Source organism: Saccopteryx bilineata, chromosome 8 (genome assembly GCF_036850765.1).
Source record: "Saccopteryx bilineata isolate mSacBil1 chromosome 8, mSacBil1_pri_phased_curated, whole genome shotgun sequence".
Lineage (NCBI taxonomy): Eukaryota > Metazoa > Chordata > Mammalia > Chiroptera > Emballonuridae > Saccopteryx > Saccopteryx bilineata.
The window spans coordinates 86,187,689-86,211,885 of NC_089497.1; the positions used below are offsets into that span (position 1 = coordinate 86,187,689).

At 41.5% G+C, this 24,197-nt stretch overlaps 1 protein-coding gene across 1 annotated transcript in view; it reads left to right on the plus strand.

Annotated features, from left to right (window-relative positions):
• Window positions 1–19,328, plus strand: part of SLC7A14 (solute carrier family 7 member 14) — a 162,950-nt gene extending 143,622 nt beyond the window's left edge. Inside the window, exons 8-9 of the mRNA XM_066241237.1 lie at window positions 12,551–12,875; window positions 16,933–19,328. Of these exons, the coding sequence (XP_066097334.1) occupies window positions 12,551–12,875; window positions 16,933–17,068 (461 nt within the window). The 3' untranslated portion in view covers window positions 17,069–19,328. The remainder of the gene's footprint in view (window positions 1–12,550; window positions 12,876–16,932) is intronic.
• The last annotated feature ends 4,869 nt before the right edge of the window (window positions 19,329–24,197 follow it).

A 24,197-nucleotide genomic window follows, 5' to 3' on the forward strand; every position in this document is an offset into this window, starting at 1 on the left:
AACATTGTGTCCTCTGTGCGTGGAATGTAGTATGTGCTTAATAAGTACTTCTCTATGATTATAAAGCACTTTTCAGATGAGCAACAAAGAAACTTCCTGTCACAATAGCCAGAAAGGACTTTGAGAAGGTAGTATTCAGATTGGGTCTATAAGGTCTGGTTTAGATAGAGGGAAGTGGGGAAAAAACACAGTAATCAAAGGAAAGGGCTGTGTCTTCCGGCAGCTTCCTCCCTCAGAAGGTCATTCTGTGCCTTGCTATATGCACTTTTTCCGGCAGCTTCCTCCCTCAGAAGGTCATTCTGTGCCTTGCTATATGCACTTTATTTCAATTCTTCGCTCTTCTAGATCTCATTCCTTGTTAGACATTAGGGGGATTTCTCCAGAGGAAACACTGCTTACTCATCAAGGCTTTAGCCATTTATATAATATATTCACCATCTCTCTTCTCTGTTTAAACGTTTTCCCACTGGAACATGTAGCTAAGCAATGGAAATAGTCTATCATAGGAAGAGCGGCTAACGTGGGTAGAAATATGTTAGTCATGTGTTTGTCAAATAAATGAAGGTATAGACTCAAAAGTACATGGATTTGCTAATTCCTCTAGACTGTTAAAGCTGGAAGGGGCCTTCAATACCTAGTTCAGTGTTACCCACAGTGAGGCGACCATTCTACCAGTAATATTTGGGCTGATTTTACAGAGTATATGAATGAACTTTAAAAAATATTATATAGTTATTCTACATTTTCACATATACTAAAAAACATACATAAATCTGGTGATTATTTTTCAATTTAAAAATGGAGTCATTAACAAAAACATTAGTACTTGTACAGGTGTTATATGATCCATAATGATAATTAACACATTTAGCACTTATCACATATCAGCCATTATTACAAGGGCTTTACTTATATTAACTTGTTTAATCCTCACAATAATCTCCATTTCACAGATGAAGAAACTGAGGCATTCAATTGAGGTCACATTCCTAGAATATAGCAGAGCCAAAATTAGGACTCAGGCTATGTGGGTGTAGAGTCCATGATCATAGTTACTACACTAAAAATGTGGTATATAAATGAAGTTTGAGAAACATGAACATAGTCCACCATATCCCCACTTCTCCCTCTATCAGTGTCACAGGTGAGTAAACTGAACCTCCAAGAGGTTAAATTACATGCTCAAGGTCAACAGGAATAACAGGAATTCGTGGAGCTATTACTACAATCCAGTATCACCATGCTCAGCTCTGGGGCCCCTATCTCTCTACAAGGGTGCCTCTGAGCAGACCTTATTTGATCAGAATGTTTGATGTGGAGTTTGTGTGGATTAACACATAGTATCAGGACTGGGTTCCTGGACGTCCAACCTGTGCAATCACACAGGACCCCCATGCTTGGTCGAACACTCTGTTGCTGCCTTCTTGAATTCTTAACAATTTTTAAACAAGAGCCTTCATGGTTTCATTTTGCACTGGAACCCACAAATTAAGTAGTTAGTCCCACATAATATCTATGGTTTCTGGAATAGCAACGATGTTTTTCAAAAGTGACGAGGTGGCGGGGACCCTTACCTATGGAGTCAAACATCCTTCGTTTCAAATCACAGCTCTGCAACCTCTGTGTCTGTGACCTTGGGGAGTTCACTTAACTTCCTTGGGCCTCAGTTTATAGTTTGCTCATCTGTAAAGAGCAGATAATTTACTAGCCTTGCTCTGGTTGCCATTTGAGGCTTAAATAAGAAAATATCGGGAGAAGCAATGAGAACTATTTCTTTCCTGCCCTTCTTTTAAAAAGTCTACACTGATTCATTGTCCCCCAGACGAGCCATCACATGCCAAAGTACAGCTGAACCTGTTCTGACTCAGGCTGCCCTCCCAGTTATCAGGCAAAAGAAAACTCCCAGAGAGCCTTTTGTAATCTCACTGATAGCACAAACTTCCAGCTTGCTCCAGAAACCGATACTCCCTGACGAGGGAGGATGCCATCTCACAGCCTGTGGCTGGCCAGACAGGGGGCACAGGAGCCCACAGTTCAACAAGCAACCCACTGCGAGCTACTAACTGCTTTGGTATCACTATCTTTGAAGGCTGGTATACCAGTCAGTTCCGCCTAGAACAAAGATACACCCATTAGAATCACCTGAGTCATTTCTAAAACATTCTATGCCCAGGATCTCCGCCACAGAGATTTTGTGATTCAATTGGTCTGGTATGGCCAATATTGGGTATTTTTTAAAGCTCTCTCAAGTAATTCTAATATGCAGCTATTTTTAAAATGATCTAGAACAGTGGTTCTCAAAGTGCGCTCCCTGACCAGCAGCCCCAGGACCAGTGGGGAACTAGTTAGAAAGGCACCTTTGGACCCTGTCACCACCACAATGGAATCTCCAAGGGCAACTGAGGTTTACACGAGCCCTCCAGGTGATTCTGAAGCATGCTCAAATTTGAAAGTCACTCATCTAGAGAGAATAAGAAGATATTAGCAGCCAAAGCAGATAATTTCATTACAAAACTCTCTGTTTTTCAAAACAAATGTTTATATTATAAAATACATTCATCCTGCTCTGGCCAGGTTCTCAGTGGATAAAGCATTGTCCCGGCTCATCAAGTCCCATCCCCAGTCAGGACACGTGCGAGGAGTACGTGTCAATCCATGAGTACACAACTGTAAAGCCAGCAGCCAGGGCTAGGCCCACTATCAAAGCAGCCTGGCCTATGCAGGTTCGCATTGGATTCGGACAGTCGGTAAAGAAACAACGGAGCCAAAAACTGATAGGCCATTTTCTTTAATTCTAGCTTGCACCTGGCGGGCAAGTAAAAATACACACTGGGCTCCAAAACCCAGTCACATTCAGTGCTCACAAAGCCACTGACTTATCCGAGTTTCCTAGAATCAAAGGTTTCTAGCTCACCAGCCTTATTCTCCTCAGTTCCCCATCTCCTTCCTTATCCCAGATACAAACTCTGCACAAACTGGCATCTCACTCAACACTCCGCCATCTTGGCTGCTTCTCCTGGCCACATGGCCTCTTTCTGCTCTCTGCTCTGCTCTCTCCTCTAATGATAATCTCAGGAACCAAGAGAGCAAACTCTCGTTCTGCCCCCATTTTATATTGTAGCTTCACAACCTCTAATCCAATATACAAAACAGGGAAGTCTCTAATACAAAGTCACTTCTCTGAGGCATGATTGGATTGTACCCCCCCACATCAAAAAGGGTGGGAAAGGCTTAATCCCAAAACCAAGCCCCAGGCTACAAGGATTCTCAACACACATTAATATCACCTGGGCGATGGCCTCACGTGGGCAGTGCCATTTTTAACAAAGTGAGCATAATACATTTTATCTGCCCAACAACAACTAAGTAGAACGACTAAGTGGAACAGCAAGTTGATGCTTATCTCTCTCTCTCTCTTCCTGTCTCTTCCTCTCTCTCTCCCTCCTCTCCTTTCTCTCCATTGTTCCCTCTCTCCCATCCCCGTTTCTCATCCCCCCCCCATTTCTTTTTCTCTGTCTCAAATCAATGGAAAGATTAAAAAATAAATAATATAAAATATATCCATTCCACAACCCCAAATTGGCTTATAAAATCGTTAATGGTCTTATAGAATAAATATCCCACCTCTAAACTTCTGAGTCTCCAAACTGTTAGACTTTTTCTTTTCATCTCTGTTCATAGTATAGCTTTCCAGGGGAGAACAGTAGAGATATTTTTAAATGGAGCTTCTTATAAAACATCAAGTACTTTTTTAAAAGATTTACATGGTTTGGCTGAGTCATAACTTGATAATCTTCTTGGATACATTTTTTTTCACCCAGCCCTCTCTAAATGAATCTTAATTACAGCATTTTTGTCACAATGTTTTACTAAGCTTTGACCTTCAGAAAACACGACTCAGAGAGTTAAATGAGTCACAAGTCCGAACAAGATTACCCAGCACTGGTTTCTTTTCCTTCAGAAAAGAGAAGTAATCCAACATCAAATGTTTGATAATCCCAGTAAAATGAGCACAGAGCAGCTTCATTCTCCTACTCCCTCCGCTGATGCAGCTTTGAGAGAACACCTGGGGAAGCTGGCAGAGTCTCAGGGGACACGAGAGTAGGAGGACCAGTGAGAACACTGCGTTGGGGTTTCATGGTCGTCCTTCAGGTCAACTGTTCCCTACAGGCCATTCTTGTGACTCAATTATCTGTGAAACCAGTCCATCTGCCCCCTTCCCCTGGGGGCTACCAAGTGCTCATCTGAAATGTGTTTCCCTTCTTACCAATAGATTTAGAGAACAGATAGGACTTGTGATTTGGACAATGGAGCCCATATATCCTGTCCTAAAACATAAATATTTCAGAGAAGAAACCCCTATGGTGTTTGAGCTATCACCTGAAATCTTACTGGAAGTTGACCGAACCAGCCACTGTGATGAGGGGAGGAGGAGGAAAAGAAGGGGCCATGAATTGGGACTTGAGAGGGCACTGAGGCAAACAATTTTTTTTTTAATTAAGTGAGAGGTGGGAAGGCAGAGACAAACTCCTGCTTGTACCCCAACCCAGCAAGCCTATACCAGGTGATACTTTGCCTGGCTGGGCCACAGCTCCATTGCTTGGCAACCAAGCTATTTTAGCACATGAGGCTAAGGCCATGGAGCCATCTTCAGTGCCTGGGGCCAACTTGGCTCAAACCGTTTCAGCCATGGCTGCAGGAGGGGAAGAAAGAGAGAAGGGGGAGGAGTGGAGAAGCAGATAGTCTCTCCTCCTGTGTGCCCTGACCAGGAATTGAACCCGGGACTTCCACAGCCTGCGCCCTAACGCTGAGCCAACTGACCAGGTCCAAGACAAACAAATTTTTGATGAGGTGTCTCATAAGTAAGATTGAAATTCTCCTTGTAGGCAGAGGAGAAAACCACCGGCACCTTCAACATTAGAATAGCAAGAAAAATCAGGAAGGCCAAGCTGAGGGTGACACCAGAGCCAGTGGGATTTCAGGAAGGAGGGAGTGTGGAGATGAATCTGCAGTAGTAGAGGCTACCTGCTGGCAGAGGTGCTGCCCAGGGCCGGGACACTGCTGGGCGGGTAAGATGTATTATGCTCACTTTGTTAAAGATGACGCTGCCCACGTGAGGCCGTCGCCCAGGTGATATTAATGTGTGTTGAGAATCCTTGTAGCCTGGGGCTTGGTTTTGGGATTAAGCCTTTCCCACCCTTTTTGATGTGGGGGGGTACGATCCCATCATGCCTCAGAGAAGTGACTTTGTATTAGAGACTTCCCTGTTTTGTACATTGGATTAAGAGTTTGGATTGCTACACTATAAAATGGGGATGAAGTGGGAGCTTGGGCTCTTGGTTCCTGAGATTATCATTAGAGGAGAGAACAGAGGAGAGCAGAGAAAGGCCACGTGGAGGAGGCCAGGAGAAGCAGCCAAGATGGTGGAGTGCTGAGTGAGATGCCAGTTTGTGCAGTTTGACGCTGGAGAAGGAAGGAGATGGGGAACAGAGGTGAATAAGTCTGGTGAGCTAGAAACCTTTGATTCTAGGAAACTCGGATAAGTCAGTGGCTTTGTGAGCACTGAATGTGACTGGGTTTTGGAGCCCAGTGTGTATTTTTACTTGCCCGCCGGGTGCAAGCTAGAATTAAAGACTATGGCCCATCAGTTTGTGGCTCCGTTGTTTCTTTACCGACTGTCCGAATCCACTGCGAACCTGCATGGGTCTGGCTGCTGTGACAGTGGCCCTGGCCGTGGCTGCTGGCTTTACAGAGACACATGGGGGGAGGGCAAGGCGACGCCATGGCTCTGCACCCAGGGGCAGCTGAGAATGAAGGGAGAGGGGACCATTGCAGAGATGGAAGGCCCTGTCACGGGCATGTGCAGTGTACCTGGAGTAGAATTAGAACCATAAAAGAGTGGGATTTTGGCCTTCTTTCCCTCAACATTATGCATGTGTGAGATTCATTCACATTGTTGCCTATGGTTTTAGTTTGTCCATTCTCCTTGCCATCCAGCTTCGCACTGTGGTAACACACTGTGAATTGTATCTGTTCTAGTGTCCATGGACATTTAGTTTGTTTCCAGTTGAGTTTGTTAGGAATAGAACCTCTATGAACATTCTTGTGTATGCACTAGGTAGTCACATGGACACATTTTTCTTACGCTTCTGTTGAGTTAGCAGTGGAATTGCTGGCTTAGATTACAAGATTGTTTAACAATCTTTAACAAGAGTCATTCTGTCTTACAGCCATTATACCCCTCCAATAATATTAGAGTCCCTAGCTCCATTTTGCAGATGGGAAACTGAGACATAAATTAAGGTGGCTTTATGTTAGATTAGTTGCAGGGCCAGGGAGAGAATCTTTTCATCCTAAACTTACTCCTCCTGGCCACTTTACATTAAACAAAGCTTATTGTTATTAGAATCAGTGGGACTTGCAGTGGTATTGTAAAAAATAATCAGCAAAGTGGGAGTTAGCGGGGATTGTGTGGGATGGGAGGACACCTCAGTGCCATCCCGTCTTCATTTCTGCATTGGTAAATGTCTGCTTGGGAAACTTGATCCCAGAGTAGTAAAAATAACAGACTCTGAGCAAAACAAAGTGCCACTGTGCATGCAGCGGGCAGGGCTCCCTGCAGGACAGTGCTCCCAGGGAGAGACAGCCCCGCCCAGCCGAGGTCAGCTGGCCCACCTCCTCTGCCCTGGGCCTGGAGCAGCCTGCAGGGGACGGGAAGCTCTGGGGGGACCCAGAGGCCAAGGACCCTCTGCCCTGGGCCTGGAGCAGCCTGCAGGGGACGGGAAGCTCTGGGCGGACCCAGAGGCCAAGGACCTGCTCCCCAACCCGATTTGTGCCTGCAGAATTGGGAACCCGGGGCTGTCATCTATCTCCAGGTCACCCAGTCTCTTTTCAGAGATGGGTTTTTGTTCCAGGTTTTCTCCCATGTGATCCAGACAACCCTTCCTCCCACCCTTCTCACTTGTAGGTTTGAGGTCATTTGCTTAATTGTCACAGAATGGAGTGACACAAGTAGAGCAAGTAGGTGTATTGCCAGCTCATACTGAGGTGCCCTGGCATCTGAAACCAGGCTTGGCATTTCTAAACCTTCCCAAGGGATGGGAACAGCCCTTCCTTTGGACTCGACAGATATAGGTTTCAGTGCCATTTCAATCACTTATGGATTGTGCAGTTCCTAGCTTCTCTGGGATCATGCACAAGGAAATGCTTTTTTATAAAGGGCTTTACAATCACAAAGTGTTCTACTACATTAAGAAAGCCCATTCAATTGTTGAAGGCACGAGTCTTCATCTTGTCTCGCCTGAACTTCTCATGGGCACATTTCCACCAGGAAACTCTGTCTGGAAAAGAAGTCAAGCCTCCCTTTGAGTATGTCCCTTCACTGCAAATAGCCTTTCATAGGACTCGTGGCCATTACCTTTGACCAGGGATGACATTCAGCCCACGTGCCCTGTACAGCCATGTCTATTGTTAAAATATTGAAACACTTCTGCTGCTAACTAGTGTCTTCCTTGAGTGACCCCTGCCACCAGGACCTATCAACTAAAACAATAACTCCTGACAGGCAAGGGCGTTTCCAGAACCTGTTAGTTGTTATTGTTGTGTTGGTTTTTTTGTTTGTTTATTTTTTTGTGCTGCAGTAAAAAAATTGATTCCCTTCTGATTTTCAATATCACATCTGCCTTTCATTTATTACAGATATAAGATACATAACTACAAAGCAATGAATTGAAGTTTTTAAGGAACAGCAGAATTAAATATGCAAATAGAATAAATAATATTATTTATCATTTAGCCATCTTATTCTCTAGTCTTAGCTCCAAATGACTTCTGGCTTATGCCAAAACCAAATCCACTCTCAAAAATAAAACTTTGCCATCTTTAAGATTTTACAAAAGAATAAAATACCATGCTTGGCTGGTGGTGGCACAGTGGATAGAATGTTGACCTGGGACACTGAAGTCCCAGGTTCAAAACCCCAATGTTTCCTGTTTGAGTGCATGCTCACCAGCTTGAGCACAGGCTTGCCAGCTTGAATGTGGGGTCATCCACATGAAGCCAAGGTCGCTGGCTTGAGCGAGGGGCCAGTGGCTCGGCTGGAGCCTCCAGTCATGTCACGGATGAGAAGCAATCACTGAACAACTAAAAGTGACGTAACTACAAGTTGATGCTTCTTGTTCTCTCCCTTCCTGTCTCTGTCTCTCTCTCTCTCTCTGTCTCTTTCTCTAAAAAAAAAATAATTTAAAAAAAAGACTATAATACCAGTCTGAGTACAACCTAAATAACAGTGCTCATAGAGTCATTGAAATAAATAGCCTCATAAGATGAAGATTTTTTCCCACGTGTATAATAATTCAGGGAAATTTCAACACTAGTAAATATGAGATGATGTTAAGGCATTATTATTAATTTTTAGATGTATAATTATACTACGTTAAGTTTCTTAAAGGGCTCTATTTTAGAACTACATACACAGGATGGAAGGGATTTGTTTCAAATAATCTAAAGAGAAGGCAGGGGAGTGGGTGTCAGGGGAGCCACCAATGCGTACATGGGGCTCTTAATACTATTCTTTCCACTTTTGTATAAGTTTGAAATTCTTCAAAATAAAAAGTAAAGCAACATTTTTTTCAACCTCCTAGCCCCCCCCCCCCCCCGGCAGATGGGAGAAATAGGACATGGAAGCACCCTGGCTTAAGATGTGGAGACCCAGAAGGATCACATCCGACCACTGGCCGTGCTGCTGGGGACAATTTCTTGTTTTGTTCTGTGCCCAGTTTCCCGTCTGTGAATGCACAGAATCATAGCCACACACACACTGACACACTCCCAACAGGCTGGGAGGAGTCCACACAAGACAGCATTTGTATAACAGCTGGAGCTCCTTGAGATAAAAGTGCAACATAAATGCATCATTCGAGGACCTCAGCACCCAGAGCTGGTGGGAAGTTTACTCTATTCAGGATTCCCAGAATCTCACAGATTTTTCAGAAACTACCTCATGCCTAGTTCTCTAAGCCAAGTGGAAGAAGGAGTAGAAACAAAACACCCTGCTTCTACACAGGAGGCTTTTAGCAACTCTGTTTACTCCTCTGACACAAAGCCCTTGTTTACATGACAGATGGTAGTACATGTTTCTCTCCTCTCTGTCTCTCAATCTCTCTCTCTCTCTCTCTCTATTTCTCCCTCTATCTTTCCCTCCCTTCCTCTCTCCTTCACTTTATTTTTTCCTTTCTGTTTATTTGTCCTCTGTTTTTTCTTTTCTCTGAACCTCCCCTGCTTCCCACCACTTTTCCTGAATTGACTCAAAGATAAAGGCAAACAGAAGACCGAGACCTGGAGAACGCCACTGTTCTTCAGGCTGCGTGCATGCAGTCACTTCTTAGTTCACAGCACTCGTATGTGAAGCGTGTTTTTGAAGACAGAGTGACACACCTTTGAAACTGTAGAGGGTTCAGAGTAAACATTTATGTGGCAGGTTTCCATGGGTTACTTTCCCAAAGTAATCACAGTCAGTGCATTCTCATGTGCACGTTCCTTCCAGATTCGGCCACTCCCAAGAAACAGATGTAGACCTCACCTCTTACTGAATATTTACTGCAATAAACCTAGTCTATAAGCCAGCCAGGGAAGGGGAGGTGTGAAGGATTGGACATGCAAGAGCCTTTTCTAGATCAATATGGAATGCAGGTTCTGCCCCTCTCAGACCCAGGAAAGAGATTTAATCTTTTCTGTCTTCTTCTGTAAAGTGAAGGTATTCAAACAAATGGAAGATCTATAGACTCTGAATATCTATAATCCTATGAGCAATCACACCAAAGCTCTTGAAGAAGTCCCATAAATATCAATCTACCTGGCACCCCAATACCTGCTGAAGATAAGAGATGCCCTGTCACAGTAGATGTCAAACCAATGCTTGAAAGACGTGAGGAATGGCAGAGAAGTTAGTGGCGATGGGAAAATTAAAAAATGGCATTGAGTTCAGTAGGGAAATAAATAAGGTCAGAGAAAGGGATCAGAGAACTGATATCATGGCTACCAAGCAAGAGTAGGACGCAACATTTGGCACTTGCCTGGATGTCTAGGAAAAAGATAGCAAAAAATCAAAAGTGAGTAAAAGGAGGAGTGTGCCTATTAATTCCACTTAGACTCCTGTAATTTATTCTTGGGTCTTAGACATGTGTTCAGCAGAGGCATTCTCCAAAAAGCAGCACACTGGCCCTTTTAGAAGAGGTCTTAATTTGATGCCTCATGCTACACAAGGCTAGTAACAATCCTTTATGGCCACCCCCACCCCCAGATAACAAAGAGTAAAAATCCCTGCTCAGAAAAAGTCACTATTTGAGAACTAATGGCTACATCTGCAAATGATTAACTTGAGGACTTATTACCAATTAGGACTATAATTCTCTGCTTACTTTGGCTGCTGAAAAGTTTTCATGGGAGTGGGGGGTTGAGGAGTGATTTGAGACAAGGAAGAAGAAATCCAACCTTAAATAGACACACTTCAAATTCAAAAGGGAGCAGGACTTCTCAAGCACCAGAGTGGAAAGGAGGCTTGGCCCTGCTGTTCCAAGCAAACAGCCAGCAGATGCATGCAGGGGTAGCAAAGTCAAAGGGACCAGTGCCACTCAGAAGAGCATGTCACGGGCCTGGAAGGAGGTTGCATAACAAAGTGGCCCCCGATGGCCAGGCTGTAAGATGAACGGAGTTGCTGGTGGAACATATGGCTCAGGAGCTCCACATTCCTGATCCCACGGGTTCTCAGACTTGGCTGACCACTGGAATCACCTGTGGAGCTGTAAAAACTATACTTAGATGGAGGGACAGAGAAACCAGAAAAAGCCAAACTCATGGACATGGATAACAGTGTGGTGATTGCCGGGGTTGGGGGTAGGCAGGGAGAGGAGGATGGACAGGGATAAATGGTGATGGACAAAATAAAATTTAATTTAAATTTTTAATTTAATTTTTAAAAATACCTATGTTTGAGTCACACTGCAGACCAATTAAATAAGCATTTCTAGGTATGGGGCTTAGATATCAGGGTGGTTCCAAAGCTCCCCAGATGACCCTCAGGCGCAGCCAGGGTTGGAAACTATTTCTTGAAACCTGTATCATTCTCACAGTAACCCCATGTTTTAGGCACAATAACTTTCATGATTTTATAGGAGAGAAAAGTAAGGCACAAAGAGGCTTAGCTAATTGTGGTAGAGGCAGGTTTTGAATACACAGCTCACACTCTTAACCATCAGGCTCGATGGCTCCCAAGGCTGTGGTTGTCAGTTTTCCAGATAGAAAATGGGGCTCTCAAATTCATTTTATATGTTATTTCAAAAAATTCTAGTAGAAATGAAACATCGGCCTGTATTAATGCTACATATTAACTAGGGAGACAAGTGTTTTTCTTTTGCTTGGAGTGACATCAAAACAAGGAGTTGCACTGGAGAGTTCATGCTTATTAAGAATTCTCATTCAGGCCCTGGCCGGTTGGCTCAGTGGTAGAGCATCAGCCTGGCATGCGGAAGTCCCGGGTTCGATTCCCGGCCAGGGCACACAAGAGAAGCGCCCATCTGCTTCTCCACTTCTCCCCCTCTCCTTCCTCTCTGTCTCTCTCTTCCCCTCCCGCAGCGAGGCTCCATTGGAGCAAAGATGGCCCGGGCGCTGGGGATGGCTCCTTGGCCTCTGCCCCAGGCGCTGGAGTGGCTCTGGTTGCAACAGAGCGACGCCCCGGAGGGGCAGAGCATCTCCCCCTGGTGGGCGTGCCGGGTGGATCCTGGTCGGGCGCATGCGGGAGTCTATCTGACTGTCTCTCCCCATTTCCAGCTTCAGAAAAATACAAAAAAAAAAAGAATTCTCGTTCATTCATTTGACAAATAGTGCCAGTTTTCTGCAGAGTCTATAAAACAGAACCTCCCGGTGCAGATAGATCTTCTAAGGGCATTAAGAGTAGCAGACACTGGACACTGAGAGGCTACAGAAGAGGGGACAGTTCTGCATGGCAGTAACATACTACACTTTTGCTGAGTGAAATGTGGCAAGGGAAATCCCAAGATAATACGTGCTTGTTGTTAGGTGGCAAAATGAAAGATGGAGGCATAGGATAATGAAATATGAGCATGTTGGGAATGCACTGTTGCTGATTCATAAATATTTAACCCAAGGTAAGAAAAAATGCAGATTCCTGGATGGCACCTACACAAATGTAGCGAGCTGGATGTCAACAGGGGAGGTGGGGACAGGGGTGACCTAAAAACTCATATCCTGTCTAACAAGTCAGCCAAGTTCTTACCTCCAGCCTTAAGTTGCATAGAAGAATGTGGATGCAGTGTTGCCAGACTTTGTGACTTTTTAAGGAGAAATAATGTAAATGTGGGTTGCTTAATGCAAGCTCTCCCAATTTTAAATACCCTCTAATTCAAGTCTCTTCTGAACATGGTGTCAACCAAAGAAAACACAGCTCTGCTTGCACCATTCAGAGCGTTCTCTCCACTTGTCCCATGGACCCCAGAGCAAGTGCTTACTCACCTGTGCCTTTCCCCTCCTTCAGGTATGCTCATTTATTTTGGGTACGGCATCTGGAACAGCACCCTGGAAATCAGCGCCCGAGAAGAGGCCTTGCACCAAAGCACGTACCAGCGCTATGACGTGGATGACCCTTTCTCCGTGGAGGAGGGTTTCTCCTATGCCACCGAGGGCGAGAGCCAGGAGAACTGGGGAGGACCAGCTGAAGACAAAGGCTTCTCTTACCAACAGATGTCAGATGCGAAGGCAAACACCCGGACAAGTACCAAAGCGAAGAGCAAAAGCAAACACAAACAGAACTCGGAGGCCCTGATTGCAAATGATGAGTTAGATTACTCTCCAGAGTGGAAGTAAACACCCAAAAAATACATAGAAATGGTGGTGATTGAGTTTTGGTAATTTAACCTGTGGGCTAGAAGGTGAACATGTTCTTGCCTCTCATTTCTAAAGTCCAGCCTTCCCCAAAGGCAGTCCCTGGTCATAGCCTGTCATTTGCTACTTTTGCTTATCAAGATAGTTTCTATCAAAGGGTTTAGCCTGGGTCCCCTAACTGGTCCCCTTGTAAAAACAAACAAACAAAAATTAAACAAGAAGCTACAAGAAATTCAGTTTCAGGTGCAACCATCAGAGCTGATGGCAGCAAATGTTTCCTCAGCTATCACTTTGCTGGTTGAATCTTTTTGCTTCTTCCTGAGACCCCAAGAAGCAAGAAGAAAATTTCTTGGACCACATAGAGGCTGCAGCTCCTCGTGGAGATGTGCCAGAGCAGGTGGGTGTGGGCACAAGGCAGCACCTCCCCCACCTGAGACCACAAGGGCAAAGCTCTGTGCTCAGCATGCAGGCTGAGAGCTGCTGCACAGGGTGAGCAGGTGGCACAGGCACGTCCTCAGCAAGCAACATCTCACAAAAACAAATTCATGGGAAAGATACATGCTTCTTTCAGTCACCAACATTCTCATAGTCTCCAAACAATCACTTTAGAACCAAGCAAAGTGAGGGACTCTGAGACTGTTTCTCCTACGGTTCAGAGTCACCATAAAGCAATCAGGCAGACCCAGTAATGTGGTGAGAAGCACCATCAAAGCTCTACTTAAATGTCCAGGGGAAAAAATTAAATAATCACCTCTTGCAGTGAAGGCCAGAAGGGCACTGGCAGAAATGAGCTCTCTGTCAAGCCTTCTCTTACTCCAGACTCTAAGCTCCTGCTGACACAATGGAAGGGGGCAAAACTGGAGCATGATTTCATGGCACTAATATGCCTTGAAGAAGGAGGCTGTTTGTTTCAGAATCAGATAAAAATCTTTACAAGGAGAAGTGAGCCTGCCACTGAGATCACATTGCAAATTCTATTTCAGATTTCTAAAATTACGAATTCTCTAGTTTTTTGGGTTTTGTTTTTTTTTTTTTTGTTTTTTTTTTGAGATATGCCACCACTTGATTGGTGAGTGCTGCTCTAAAAACAAAAAATGTTGAAGCACAGCTTCTTAGGTAATTGCATTCCATGAGATCGCATTTCATTCTGAACCTTGTTCTCGTGGGGTAGCTCACTGGTAGACATGTATTTTTTCTGCTATTTCCCAGAGCGGTTTCACTGAAGCCCAGAGAAATAGCTACCTGGTGAGGTCTAAATCTGGGCCAGAAGTGGGCTTCTTAACAGGATTTTCTCTGGAACAAGCTAGATGAGACAATCTGCAACAGGAAAAGCTCCTGGTCTATAAATTCTACTCTTGGCTTGCGGAGAGTCCAACGCTGCATTGCATATGTATACATGGATATGAAGGCACAATTTAAGTCAAGCTAAAATCTTTGTTAGAATTTCCTGAGGTTAGGGCAAAATAACAAATTCCTTCTGTTAGTGTATTCTGCCAAAAGTTTTCCAGATTACATCAACAAATGGTTAAGTCTATCCTTCTTAAAGGTTGAGGCTAGTGCCATTTTGGCATGCTGTGGGATTATGGACAAGAAGCAGAAGTCCATTTTTTTCACTCAAATAACCCTGATTGAGAAGTCCCAAGTGCTAAGTGATTAGAATACAAAAAAGAGCGGCATCTTCCCTTGAAGGAATGAGCAGCCCTGGAGCCTGATAACTATAGATGAAACAGCCAAACATGACAAGTCCCCGTGGTTGATGCGCTTGGCTTTAATACAGTATTTTTTAAAAAGTCAATTGAAGTTATATTTTTAATATGCTTTTAAATAAATTGCATAGCATACCCATAGCCACTGTATGTCATTTAAATTCAAATAACTACTATTTTCTAGATCTTTTTTATTCTTCTATATTGATTATAAATCTGGTTTTCTGAGGTCACTTTTCTTTTTAATATAATGCTTGGCAGTGCTATATTTTCTCTCCCCAAACTTAACCATAAAGATGTAGTACCTGGTCTGTGAAATATATCCTTGGGAATTAAGTATAAACTAATTATCAGCAATTTTTGTGAAAATGAAGTTTTAAACTGGGTTTTGGAACTCAACAAATCTGCCTAGTTTAAATATAACCTATAAAGCTTATGATATATATACATAGATAATAGGGCAGGGTCATATTTGTTAAAAATGTTCAAAGGAAATTATCAATGTAAAATAACAAAATCTTAATGTGAGTAAGAGAACTTTCTTTTATCAGAGACGCTTAACTGTTAAAGTCATCATAGTCTTCTAGAGGTAGTTGCATGCAATTTCTGGAGCATGAGAAGAAAGAGCAAAAGCTTTGATAAATAACACTGGTGTTGATTTTGTGAAGATCTTATGAACTACTCTCATTTCAAGAGTCACTTCTCCCAAATAGCATCTCTATAATTTTTTTAAGCTTTGATCTTTTAAATCTCTTAAATTGATTAGTTATCTCCCTAGCAAGCTTGGTTCATAAAAAATTAGTCAATATGTTATAAAAGGATTTTTTAAGGTAAATAGACATATTTTTTGTCATGTTTCCCAGCCTTTGTGAAACAGTCCCAGATTTCACAATGCAGGTGTCACATACCATCAATCACTAGAATGATTTTGTTAGTGTTTCTTAACAATTTTCTTAAAACCACATTGTGAAACCACATTAAAAGATCACCTTATATATAATTACCATAAAAACTTAGCCCCCTGGAAAGGAGTCCAAGGAAGACATACATTTTATCAAATACTTCTCTATAACAAGAGCTCTTCCAGAAAGATTGCATCATGTGGATTTGAAGTTTGGAGCAAATTATTTGATTTTTTCATTGTCGATTTATTGGTACTCTGCTTCATTGCAAAAGGATTCAAGGTGGTTATTAAAATATTCAAAATAAGTAAGGAGCTAGGGGCAAATAGAAAGGATAAAACAAAGCTAGAAGTGTGTTAAGTGCTCAAATGCAAAACCTTGATATACAATGTTAAATGAAGGGCAACTTGAAAAATAATAAAATTATTGGCAATGACAATAAGGGCAGAGAATTACAATAGCATAGCTCATTGACACCCACAGACCAAGAATTTACCAGGTACAAGTGCCTAGTATATGGTGGATATTTCATAAATATCTGATGAGTGAGTGGATGGATGGATGGATGGATGGATGGATGGATGGATGGATGGATAGATGGATGGATGGACTCATGGATGAGTAAAAGGAAAATGAAATATCATTTATTCAACAAGATTTTATGGAGTGCTTATTATGTGTTATATCATAAAAATAAGGAAAATCGGACATATAAATAAAGAACAATAGTGAAGATGGCAGGTGAGATAACAGAGTTATAATGTACAGTGGGGGTTCAAATATGGAAAAGACCATCTTCCATTGGGAAGATCATGGAGAACGTAGCCCTTGTGTTGACATTTGTGCAATGGGCATAGTTTTGCCAGGTCAAAATGGGGGGAAAGCTTGCTAAGTAGAAGAACAACATGAATAAGGTCTAGACAGTGGCTGATGGCTGTCTACTGACTAACAATTTGTACTGTGCCTCCTTCAAGGGAAAGCAAGAAGCTGGTTTAGCAAGAGCTTATGATTTATGTATAGAACAAATAAGAAATGTTGAGAAGACAGGTTAGGGCATACCCACAGAAAGCTATGAAAGTAATAGAACTGAGTTGGCTGGCTCTCCTTGGGTGGAGAAGTGTCAGGGAAATGATGAAAGTATGAATCAGGGAGAGTTGGACTTTAAGAAGCTGGGACAGTGACTTCTTTGCCTATGCAAGGAATTAACGAGTCACATACACACTCTAAGTTAATTTAGCATATTAATGGGGAAAAATATCCATACTTAAAGCAATATATGGTTCTTCTTTTGATCATTAATGTAAGAGAAGTATAGACATTTAACATGTGGACAGATAACACAGTTATTTGCAGCCACTTTAAAATTCTCAACAATAAGTTTAAACAACCAAACCTAACAACTTTTCATTTCTATTTAATCTACACAGTAAAACCTCAGCTCAAGATTTTTCTCAGCTTGAAATCAAGGAGTTTGAGAATCAGCCTAAAAGACTAGAGGAAATTGCTGCCCTCTCTCCCACCAGGTTTTACCAGGATCCAGAGATGTCCGTGGAAGCTCACTGAGGGTCGACCACAGGTTTACCTATTTTGTGTATCAGATTGGAATGTCTTGTTGGGTGGGGAAGTCAGAAATCAGGAAATGTGTTTGAAGCCAGAGTTAGGAACAGCTCACTGAGTCCAGGCAGCAGTCAACGGTCCATTCTAATAAGCCTTCAGGTTAGTGAGCAATCTACAGATGGCCTTCATTTCTTATGCTGGTGGGAGGGAGGTGTAAAGGAAACACAAACTCGAAAGTTGGTCACTAGAGCTGCCTGACAACATTCTATCTTCATGCCATTTGGAACAAGACTAGTCAAGGAGACTGTTTCTACCAAAATTTTTTACTAAGCTTAGGTTTCTCTTGTGTGCACCACCTTCCTGATGCTGAAGATCTGCTTGTCTACCTGGGCCCTTTGAAGTCCCCAAGAGAGAAAGGTATCAACTAGTAGGCAATGATGGCCAGCCATGAGAGAGCCAATATTTGTCATTAAACTGCACAAGAGCAGAACGAACATCCCAAACCACAGGCCCCACCATGAGCAGGAACCAGGATGCTGTTCCACTGTGGAGTTTACTCCATGTTTTTTAGGTGGAATGGTAACGGGTAGCAAAAAAGCTCCTTTTGTGTACATAATTGTTCATCTTGTGTCTACTTGTATCTTCTTTAAGACTTTACAGTAGAGGCTGTTGTGATTGTCTTTCCTCCTTAGCAGCAACTTCCTGTCTAAGATGCTTTTCTCTTCTTGTTCAGCTTGAGTAAATACATGCAACAGTCTGAAATATCTAAACTGTTGCCTTTTGCCAAAATTACTTCCCCAAGAAAAATGTTGTGGAATTTTTTTTAGGACTTAAAGCGCAAAAGGGATTAGTGGAAGTTTTAAAACCTATCAAAAATAAACATATATTCTGCTGTATCAATTAAAATAGTGTTAGACATCATTAAACAGTATTCTACATGCATGGAATCACAAAATTCATATAGGGCTTTCACAAAGATAACTTTGGGCTTGAAGTCTTCTAAAAGCAGGTAACTCTAATTTCTCACTCTTTGAGAATATTTAATGCATTTTGGTACAAAAAAGAAAGGAAACTGGCTTTGTAATTGAGCTAGGAAATGGGGGCAGCATGGGTTTTCATCAGGGACTCCCCTGTGCCTTCGCTTTTCCTACCACACGCTCCTGACATTGAATTGCTAACACTAGCTAAAGAGAATTGTGGGTTATGTAAATTTCTCAGTAAGTGCAGACTATGAAGTATTGTGTTCACTCTGATACTGGAATGAAAAGATTGTTCCTTGCCCATCTCCTCCTGATTGGTCTTAGCAGTTGTGATGCACCTATCTCCCAAAGGTGAGAATCAACCCTGGAAATTATAAACCCCCACTTTCCAAAGCAAAGGTACTGTTAGTGCTACAATGGCACACAAATACCTCAATTGTCTGAGCTAACTGAAGGGGCTGCAGGTTTTTAAGAGAGCAGGTATTTGGATCAAATGCCGACCTTGAACGCTGAGGTCACCAGTTCAAAACCCTAGCTTTGCCTGGTCAAGGCACATATGGGAGTTGATACTTCCTGCTCCTCCTCCCCTTCTCTCTCTTTCTCTCTCTCTCTCTCTCTCTTTCTCTTCTCTGCAATGAATAAATATATAAATAAAAATAATTTTTAAAAATATATTTTAAAAAAAGAGAGCAAGTATTGTTCTCATCCCATGTAGTTACACCATCTAGCGACAAGACTCAACATTCTAGCTTTTTCTCACTGTGGAAAAGAAAAATTATGGTCTAATTTTGAATCCAAAGTTATAAATACAGCTTGTAAATTTTACTAACTTGTTTCATTTTTGTTTGGTCCTTGAGAAGTACAACTTGTTTTTTGCATATGGTCATTTCTTGTGTCGTTCTCTGATACATATATATATATATATATATTGGTATGAAATTGCTGTATTTGTTAAAGTTTATTTGTTTTGTGGCTTTTAATTCCCATTGGTGCACTGTACAATGGGGTGTTGTAGTGTATCATGAAGAAAGAAATAATATGTAGATATGTTATGGAGTATGTTTTCTTTTGAAATTGACTGTGGTGTTAACAATATATTGATTTATCAAGATACTAAGGGAAAATTCTAAATTTACCAAAATGTGTATATTTTAATAAATGCATAAAGACTTATTGTGTGCCTTTAAGTTTAAAAAATGGGTTTATAAAAAAATAAGTCAGAAATAAAAGTGTCTTACCATGAAATATCTATAGTAATATAAAGCCTTTACACAAGAGACTACCAAGAGGGAAGAAAAAAAAAAAAGCTTGCTCATATTTTGTTAACCTTAACCATTGCCCAAAGTCTGGTACAGTCTGGTACTTTCTTTCCATTCTAAAATGGAGATGCATAAGTGAATCTTGCCTTAAATGTTTCAAGTGTCCATTGTAGAAAAGCCAGATAAATGAGCTTCCTTTTTTTTTGGTTTGAAACTAATTGCATTATTGTAGAAAATTTGTTTTCAGAATAAAAATATTTTTAAAATTGCAATGAACTGACTATTGAAATTGAAATTTAAAGAAAGTCTATGCCATTCTACATTTTTAAATTCATTTTACCTCCATGAAGAGAACATAAAAGTTCCGCCTTACTGAACTCAGGAGAATGTGACATGATTTAACTTCCCTCTCACCATTTTATTCAAATGAGGTGCAGGGCTGTACCCAGGGCCCAGATCACCACCTCCTGAGTTACCTCATTCCCAGTACCAACTCCAGTCACAACCATGCACACAGAGCCCCCCACCAGCCTCAGCACCACAGAGTATCTATCCCATTTCCCCCATTCATTTTAAGGACATATTGGACGAACATTACCTGCCTACAATCCCAAACCCAATTGGAATAGCATTAGTGATGGCTTAATTTATTTTACTGTTTGATAGTACAGGTAGTGACACCTGGAGAAAGGAGGGTGGGTCATATTCAGCGTGGGGCAAAAGTAGGTTTACAGTTGTTCCTATGGGAAATGATACAATATTTAATAAGTGAAAAAAACAAGAATAAACTGTATTTCATGTACTCACAACTGTAAACCTACTTTTGCCCTACTCTGTATTTTCTACACTCCATGAGATGCAAAGAACTGCTGTGTCTGTCTTTCCTATAACTCATGACCTCCCTGGCAGAAGTTCACCTACCTGGGTAGCAATGGAGAAAAACAAACTTTAAATGTATTAATTTACAGAATCTCAGTTGTCTTCCTGCTTAGTCTCTTTAGATGATTGAGTCTCTTTGGAGTAAGGCTCAGTCTTTGGATTTCCTCCCCTCCCCCTTGCTTCTCTCCAAAATGGCATCTGGGAAGAAGGCCTGTATGATCTCATGAATTGGAAGTGCAGATGAGAATTAGGGTGTTCTGGACACTTAATGGATGCTGCTACCTGAATTGCTCCCTAGACAGGTTATCACTGAAGAAAGACTGGCCCATCTGGCCAAATAAGTTTCATAATGGTATTCATTCCAAAATCCACAGGTCTGGCTTTTGGTCCACAGTGTTCCAGCACACCAGTGCTTATAGCCTTTCCTGCTAAATATACCACTACTAACCCATCCAATATCTTAAGCATTCTCATTCCAAAAGTGAGATCTCTGCACATTGACAACCCTTGGTATGAACTCCAGGACATTGCTGGTCCACCGAGCCCTCAGCTCTTCCACTTTAGAACCCAATGCACCCTCCAAGACCTGAAGAATCATAAATATAAGGTATACCGAAAGTTCTGTCCGTTTTTGGAATAAAACAAAAAAAAAAACAAATTTTTCTTACCGTCAATAAACTTTATTAAATAATATAATTGCCGTTATTATTAATGATTTCTTGCCAGCGTGAGGGCAATTTGTATATCCCATTTTTGAAAAATATTTTATCTTTTGATGCAAAAAATTGAACCAGTGCTTGTTTGATATCTTCTTCATTTTTGAATTTTTTGCCCTTCAAAAAATCTTGTAAGGACAAAAACAAGTGATAGTCAGAGGGTGCTAAGTCCTGGGAATAAGGTGGATGCGACAGACATGCTTCTGTAGCATTTCTTCCTTGTTGAAATTCATAAAAATTACAGTGGCATAAATGAACTTTATCAGTAGCCATGAGTACACTATGGCTTCACACATAAGACTAACGTGAATCAACTTTGTTTTAGTTAATTTGCTACGTCAGTATGTATACATTAAGTGATAAAAATAGAGAGGCACACATGCGCCAAATAAACGTGCTTATGTATCGAAACTTGTGATAGAAACGGACAGGACTTTCTGGTAGACCTTATACTACCTCAAGCTCAGATATCTAACTCCTTCCTTCACTAGTGATACACTATCGTTTCTGGGCTCTGCTCATTGAGCTTATAGCCAGTAGGGTGCTACAGCCTGCTCATGGCAACAGTTGTTAACCTGTTATGAGGTTTGTTAGTCAGTTGCTAAACACAACCATTATTAAAACTTAACTTCTATAAACTTCCAACTAATTGATAACAAAGGTAATGACTAATTTTTACTACATTTAACTGCTCTCAAGATTATTTATAACTATTATATTTGTACAGGGAAGATTCTATATAATGACATGTTGTTGCATATTTTTTTCCCAAGTCTTCCTTCAGTGAATTTGCTTTGGTAACTTGAAATCATCTATGGTGGGAAAATTTACACCATGCAAATTGGCAAATGTTACAGAATCAGGAGTTTTGGATTTTTGTTTTTGTGTTTTCAGAGAGCTGTCTGTTATATACATTTACCAGCACACTGCTTGTATCTTTTCCCACTAAGTAGACCACCCACCCATCCAGTGTTTTCAGGCTTTCTCACTCTTGTCTCACCCCTACCCATAGGCAAGGACAAGTATTTTTTCCTCTTCGTCCCACCTCTATCCCTCTTCCTCTCCCCACCATCCAGCAGGGCCAGCAGGGGTTGGCTTTCACTCTTCTTTCAGTCTGACAAGGATTCTCCCTCCATATTATTCTCCTTCCTAGGGAAAATAAGCCTCATCACTCAGTCTTATTAGTAGGAGGGTGGTCTGTTTGCTTATTTACAAATAGTATCCAAGAAGAATCACAGGACAACCAGAAAGTAGGGATTACCAGGACGAAAAATAATTGGATTAATATTTTGAAATATGACCTCACTACATGGGTCTTAAAATTAAAAGGTTATTTAATAACAAATGTTGACAAGGGTGTGGGGTCCAGTCCTTGTGCACTATTAGAGGGAATGTAAAATAGTGCAGATGCTATGGGAAAGAGTTATCAGTTCCTCAAAAAATTAACATAGAATTACCATATGATCCAGCAATTTCTCTTCTGGGTATATATCCAAAAGAATTGAGATCAGGATCTTGAAGATATATGTTCATAACAGCATTATGTACAATGGCTAAAACAGGTGTCCATCGATGGATGAATAGATAAATAAAATGTGACCTATACATGCAATGGAATATTATTCAACCTTAAAAAGAAAGGGAATTCTGACACATGCTACGTATGTCATGAATAAATTTTGAGGGCACTATGCTAAGTGAAATAAGCCAATCACAGAAAAACAAATACTCTATGACTCCAATATGAGATACATAGAGTAGTCAAAATCATAGAGATAGTGAGAAGAATGGCGGCTTCCAGAACTGGGGAAGGAGGAGCAGGGACTTACTGTTTAATGAGTACAGAGTTTCAGATTTGCAAGATGAAAAGAGCTTGGAAGAGGATGGTGGTGAGCATGCAAGATGAATGTACTAATATCACTGACCTGTACACTTAAAAATAATTAAAATAGTAAGTTTTCTGTTATGCATATTTTACCAGTTTTTAAAATTGAAAAACAATTAAAAGGTTATTTAGAGTATCAAAGCTGCTTTAGAACCATCTTATACTCAGGCCTTAACTCAAAACCATTTTTAAAATTAAATACCCCATTAGAAATTTAAGGGATCTTCATATCACAAACATTAACTTGGCAGCTCTTTTCACATTTTGTTTTCAACTATCTGCAGTTCACCGACTGGCAATGAAAGTCCTTTCTGTGTTAAATTCCCTTAATCTCTCTTTCCTTATCTGAGGATGGGATTCTTCCAGCCTCACACTGGCTTCAGTCAAATCAAGAAAGCTATGCATCTCAGAGTAAAAGTTGCACACCCCCGTTTCTATGAACTAGAAAATTGGATTCTCCAAGCTTTTATTACATATATGTATAAGCCTGATACTTACCCATCAGAGCCATTTAGAGTGTTTTCAGGAAGGGGTGCGCCCTCTATAAGTCAATTAACTATATGAGATCAGTATTGTGGCAGGCTTTCCTACAGAAAAGGGAAATACAAATGATTTATGACACTAATTAACCTCAAACATAGCAACAGAAATACAATTTGGAACAGAATCCAAAGAGGAAATAGACCATCTAAATTCAATTCTGGTGGCTGGAACACTGATTGAATTTCCTTCCTAGCAGAGACACTCCTCACAGGAGCAAAGCAGCCCCTTTAATGTACAGTAATAAGTTCCAGGTGTAGATACAATGTTCTCAACTTTCCCACCAGCCTTGTCAATCTTGTACTAGAACATGGAAATGGGCTAGCCAGCCACAGGGGAAAGGACATGAAGATGCGCTGTGAGCCTAGAGGGCCAGTGGAGGAGGGGCACCTCTGTCCTATCTGCTCCCTGATGCCCAAAATGCCTTCATTGGAAACAAAGTCTGGCATTCCACAATAGGAAAGAGATCTTTAAATGCCTTCACAGTTAACTCCCCCGGAAGAACGAATATAGTGTCTTAACTCATCCACGTCGAGATATAAATGAATGATACCAGTTTCTCCTCAGAAAACACATTTTCACAAGTCAGGAGATAGATATGAGGTCTCTGGGTGCCTGAGAGGGGCTGGGGTCTCCAGGATGGAAGGTGGCCCACAAGGGAGAGACCAGGGTCCCATAGACACACTTGACCCATTCACTTCACAACCTTGCCTAGAGCTAGATCTAAATACAAGGGTGGAAGCAACAGTATAACTTCCCAGAACTAATACCCCCAACTTACACCAAAGGGATAGATGGCTGGTGGGATACAAAGAGATCTGGATGGCAAGAGAGAGAAATTCATATTCTGTTCCTGACTATTACATCTAGACATGT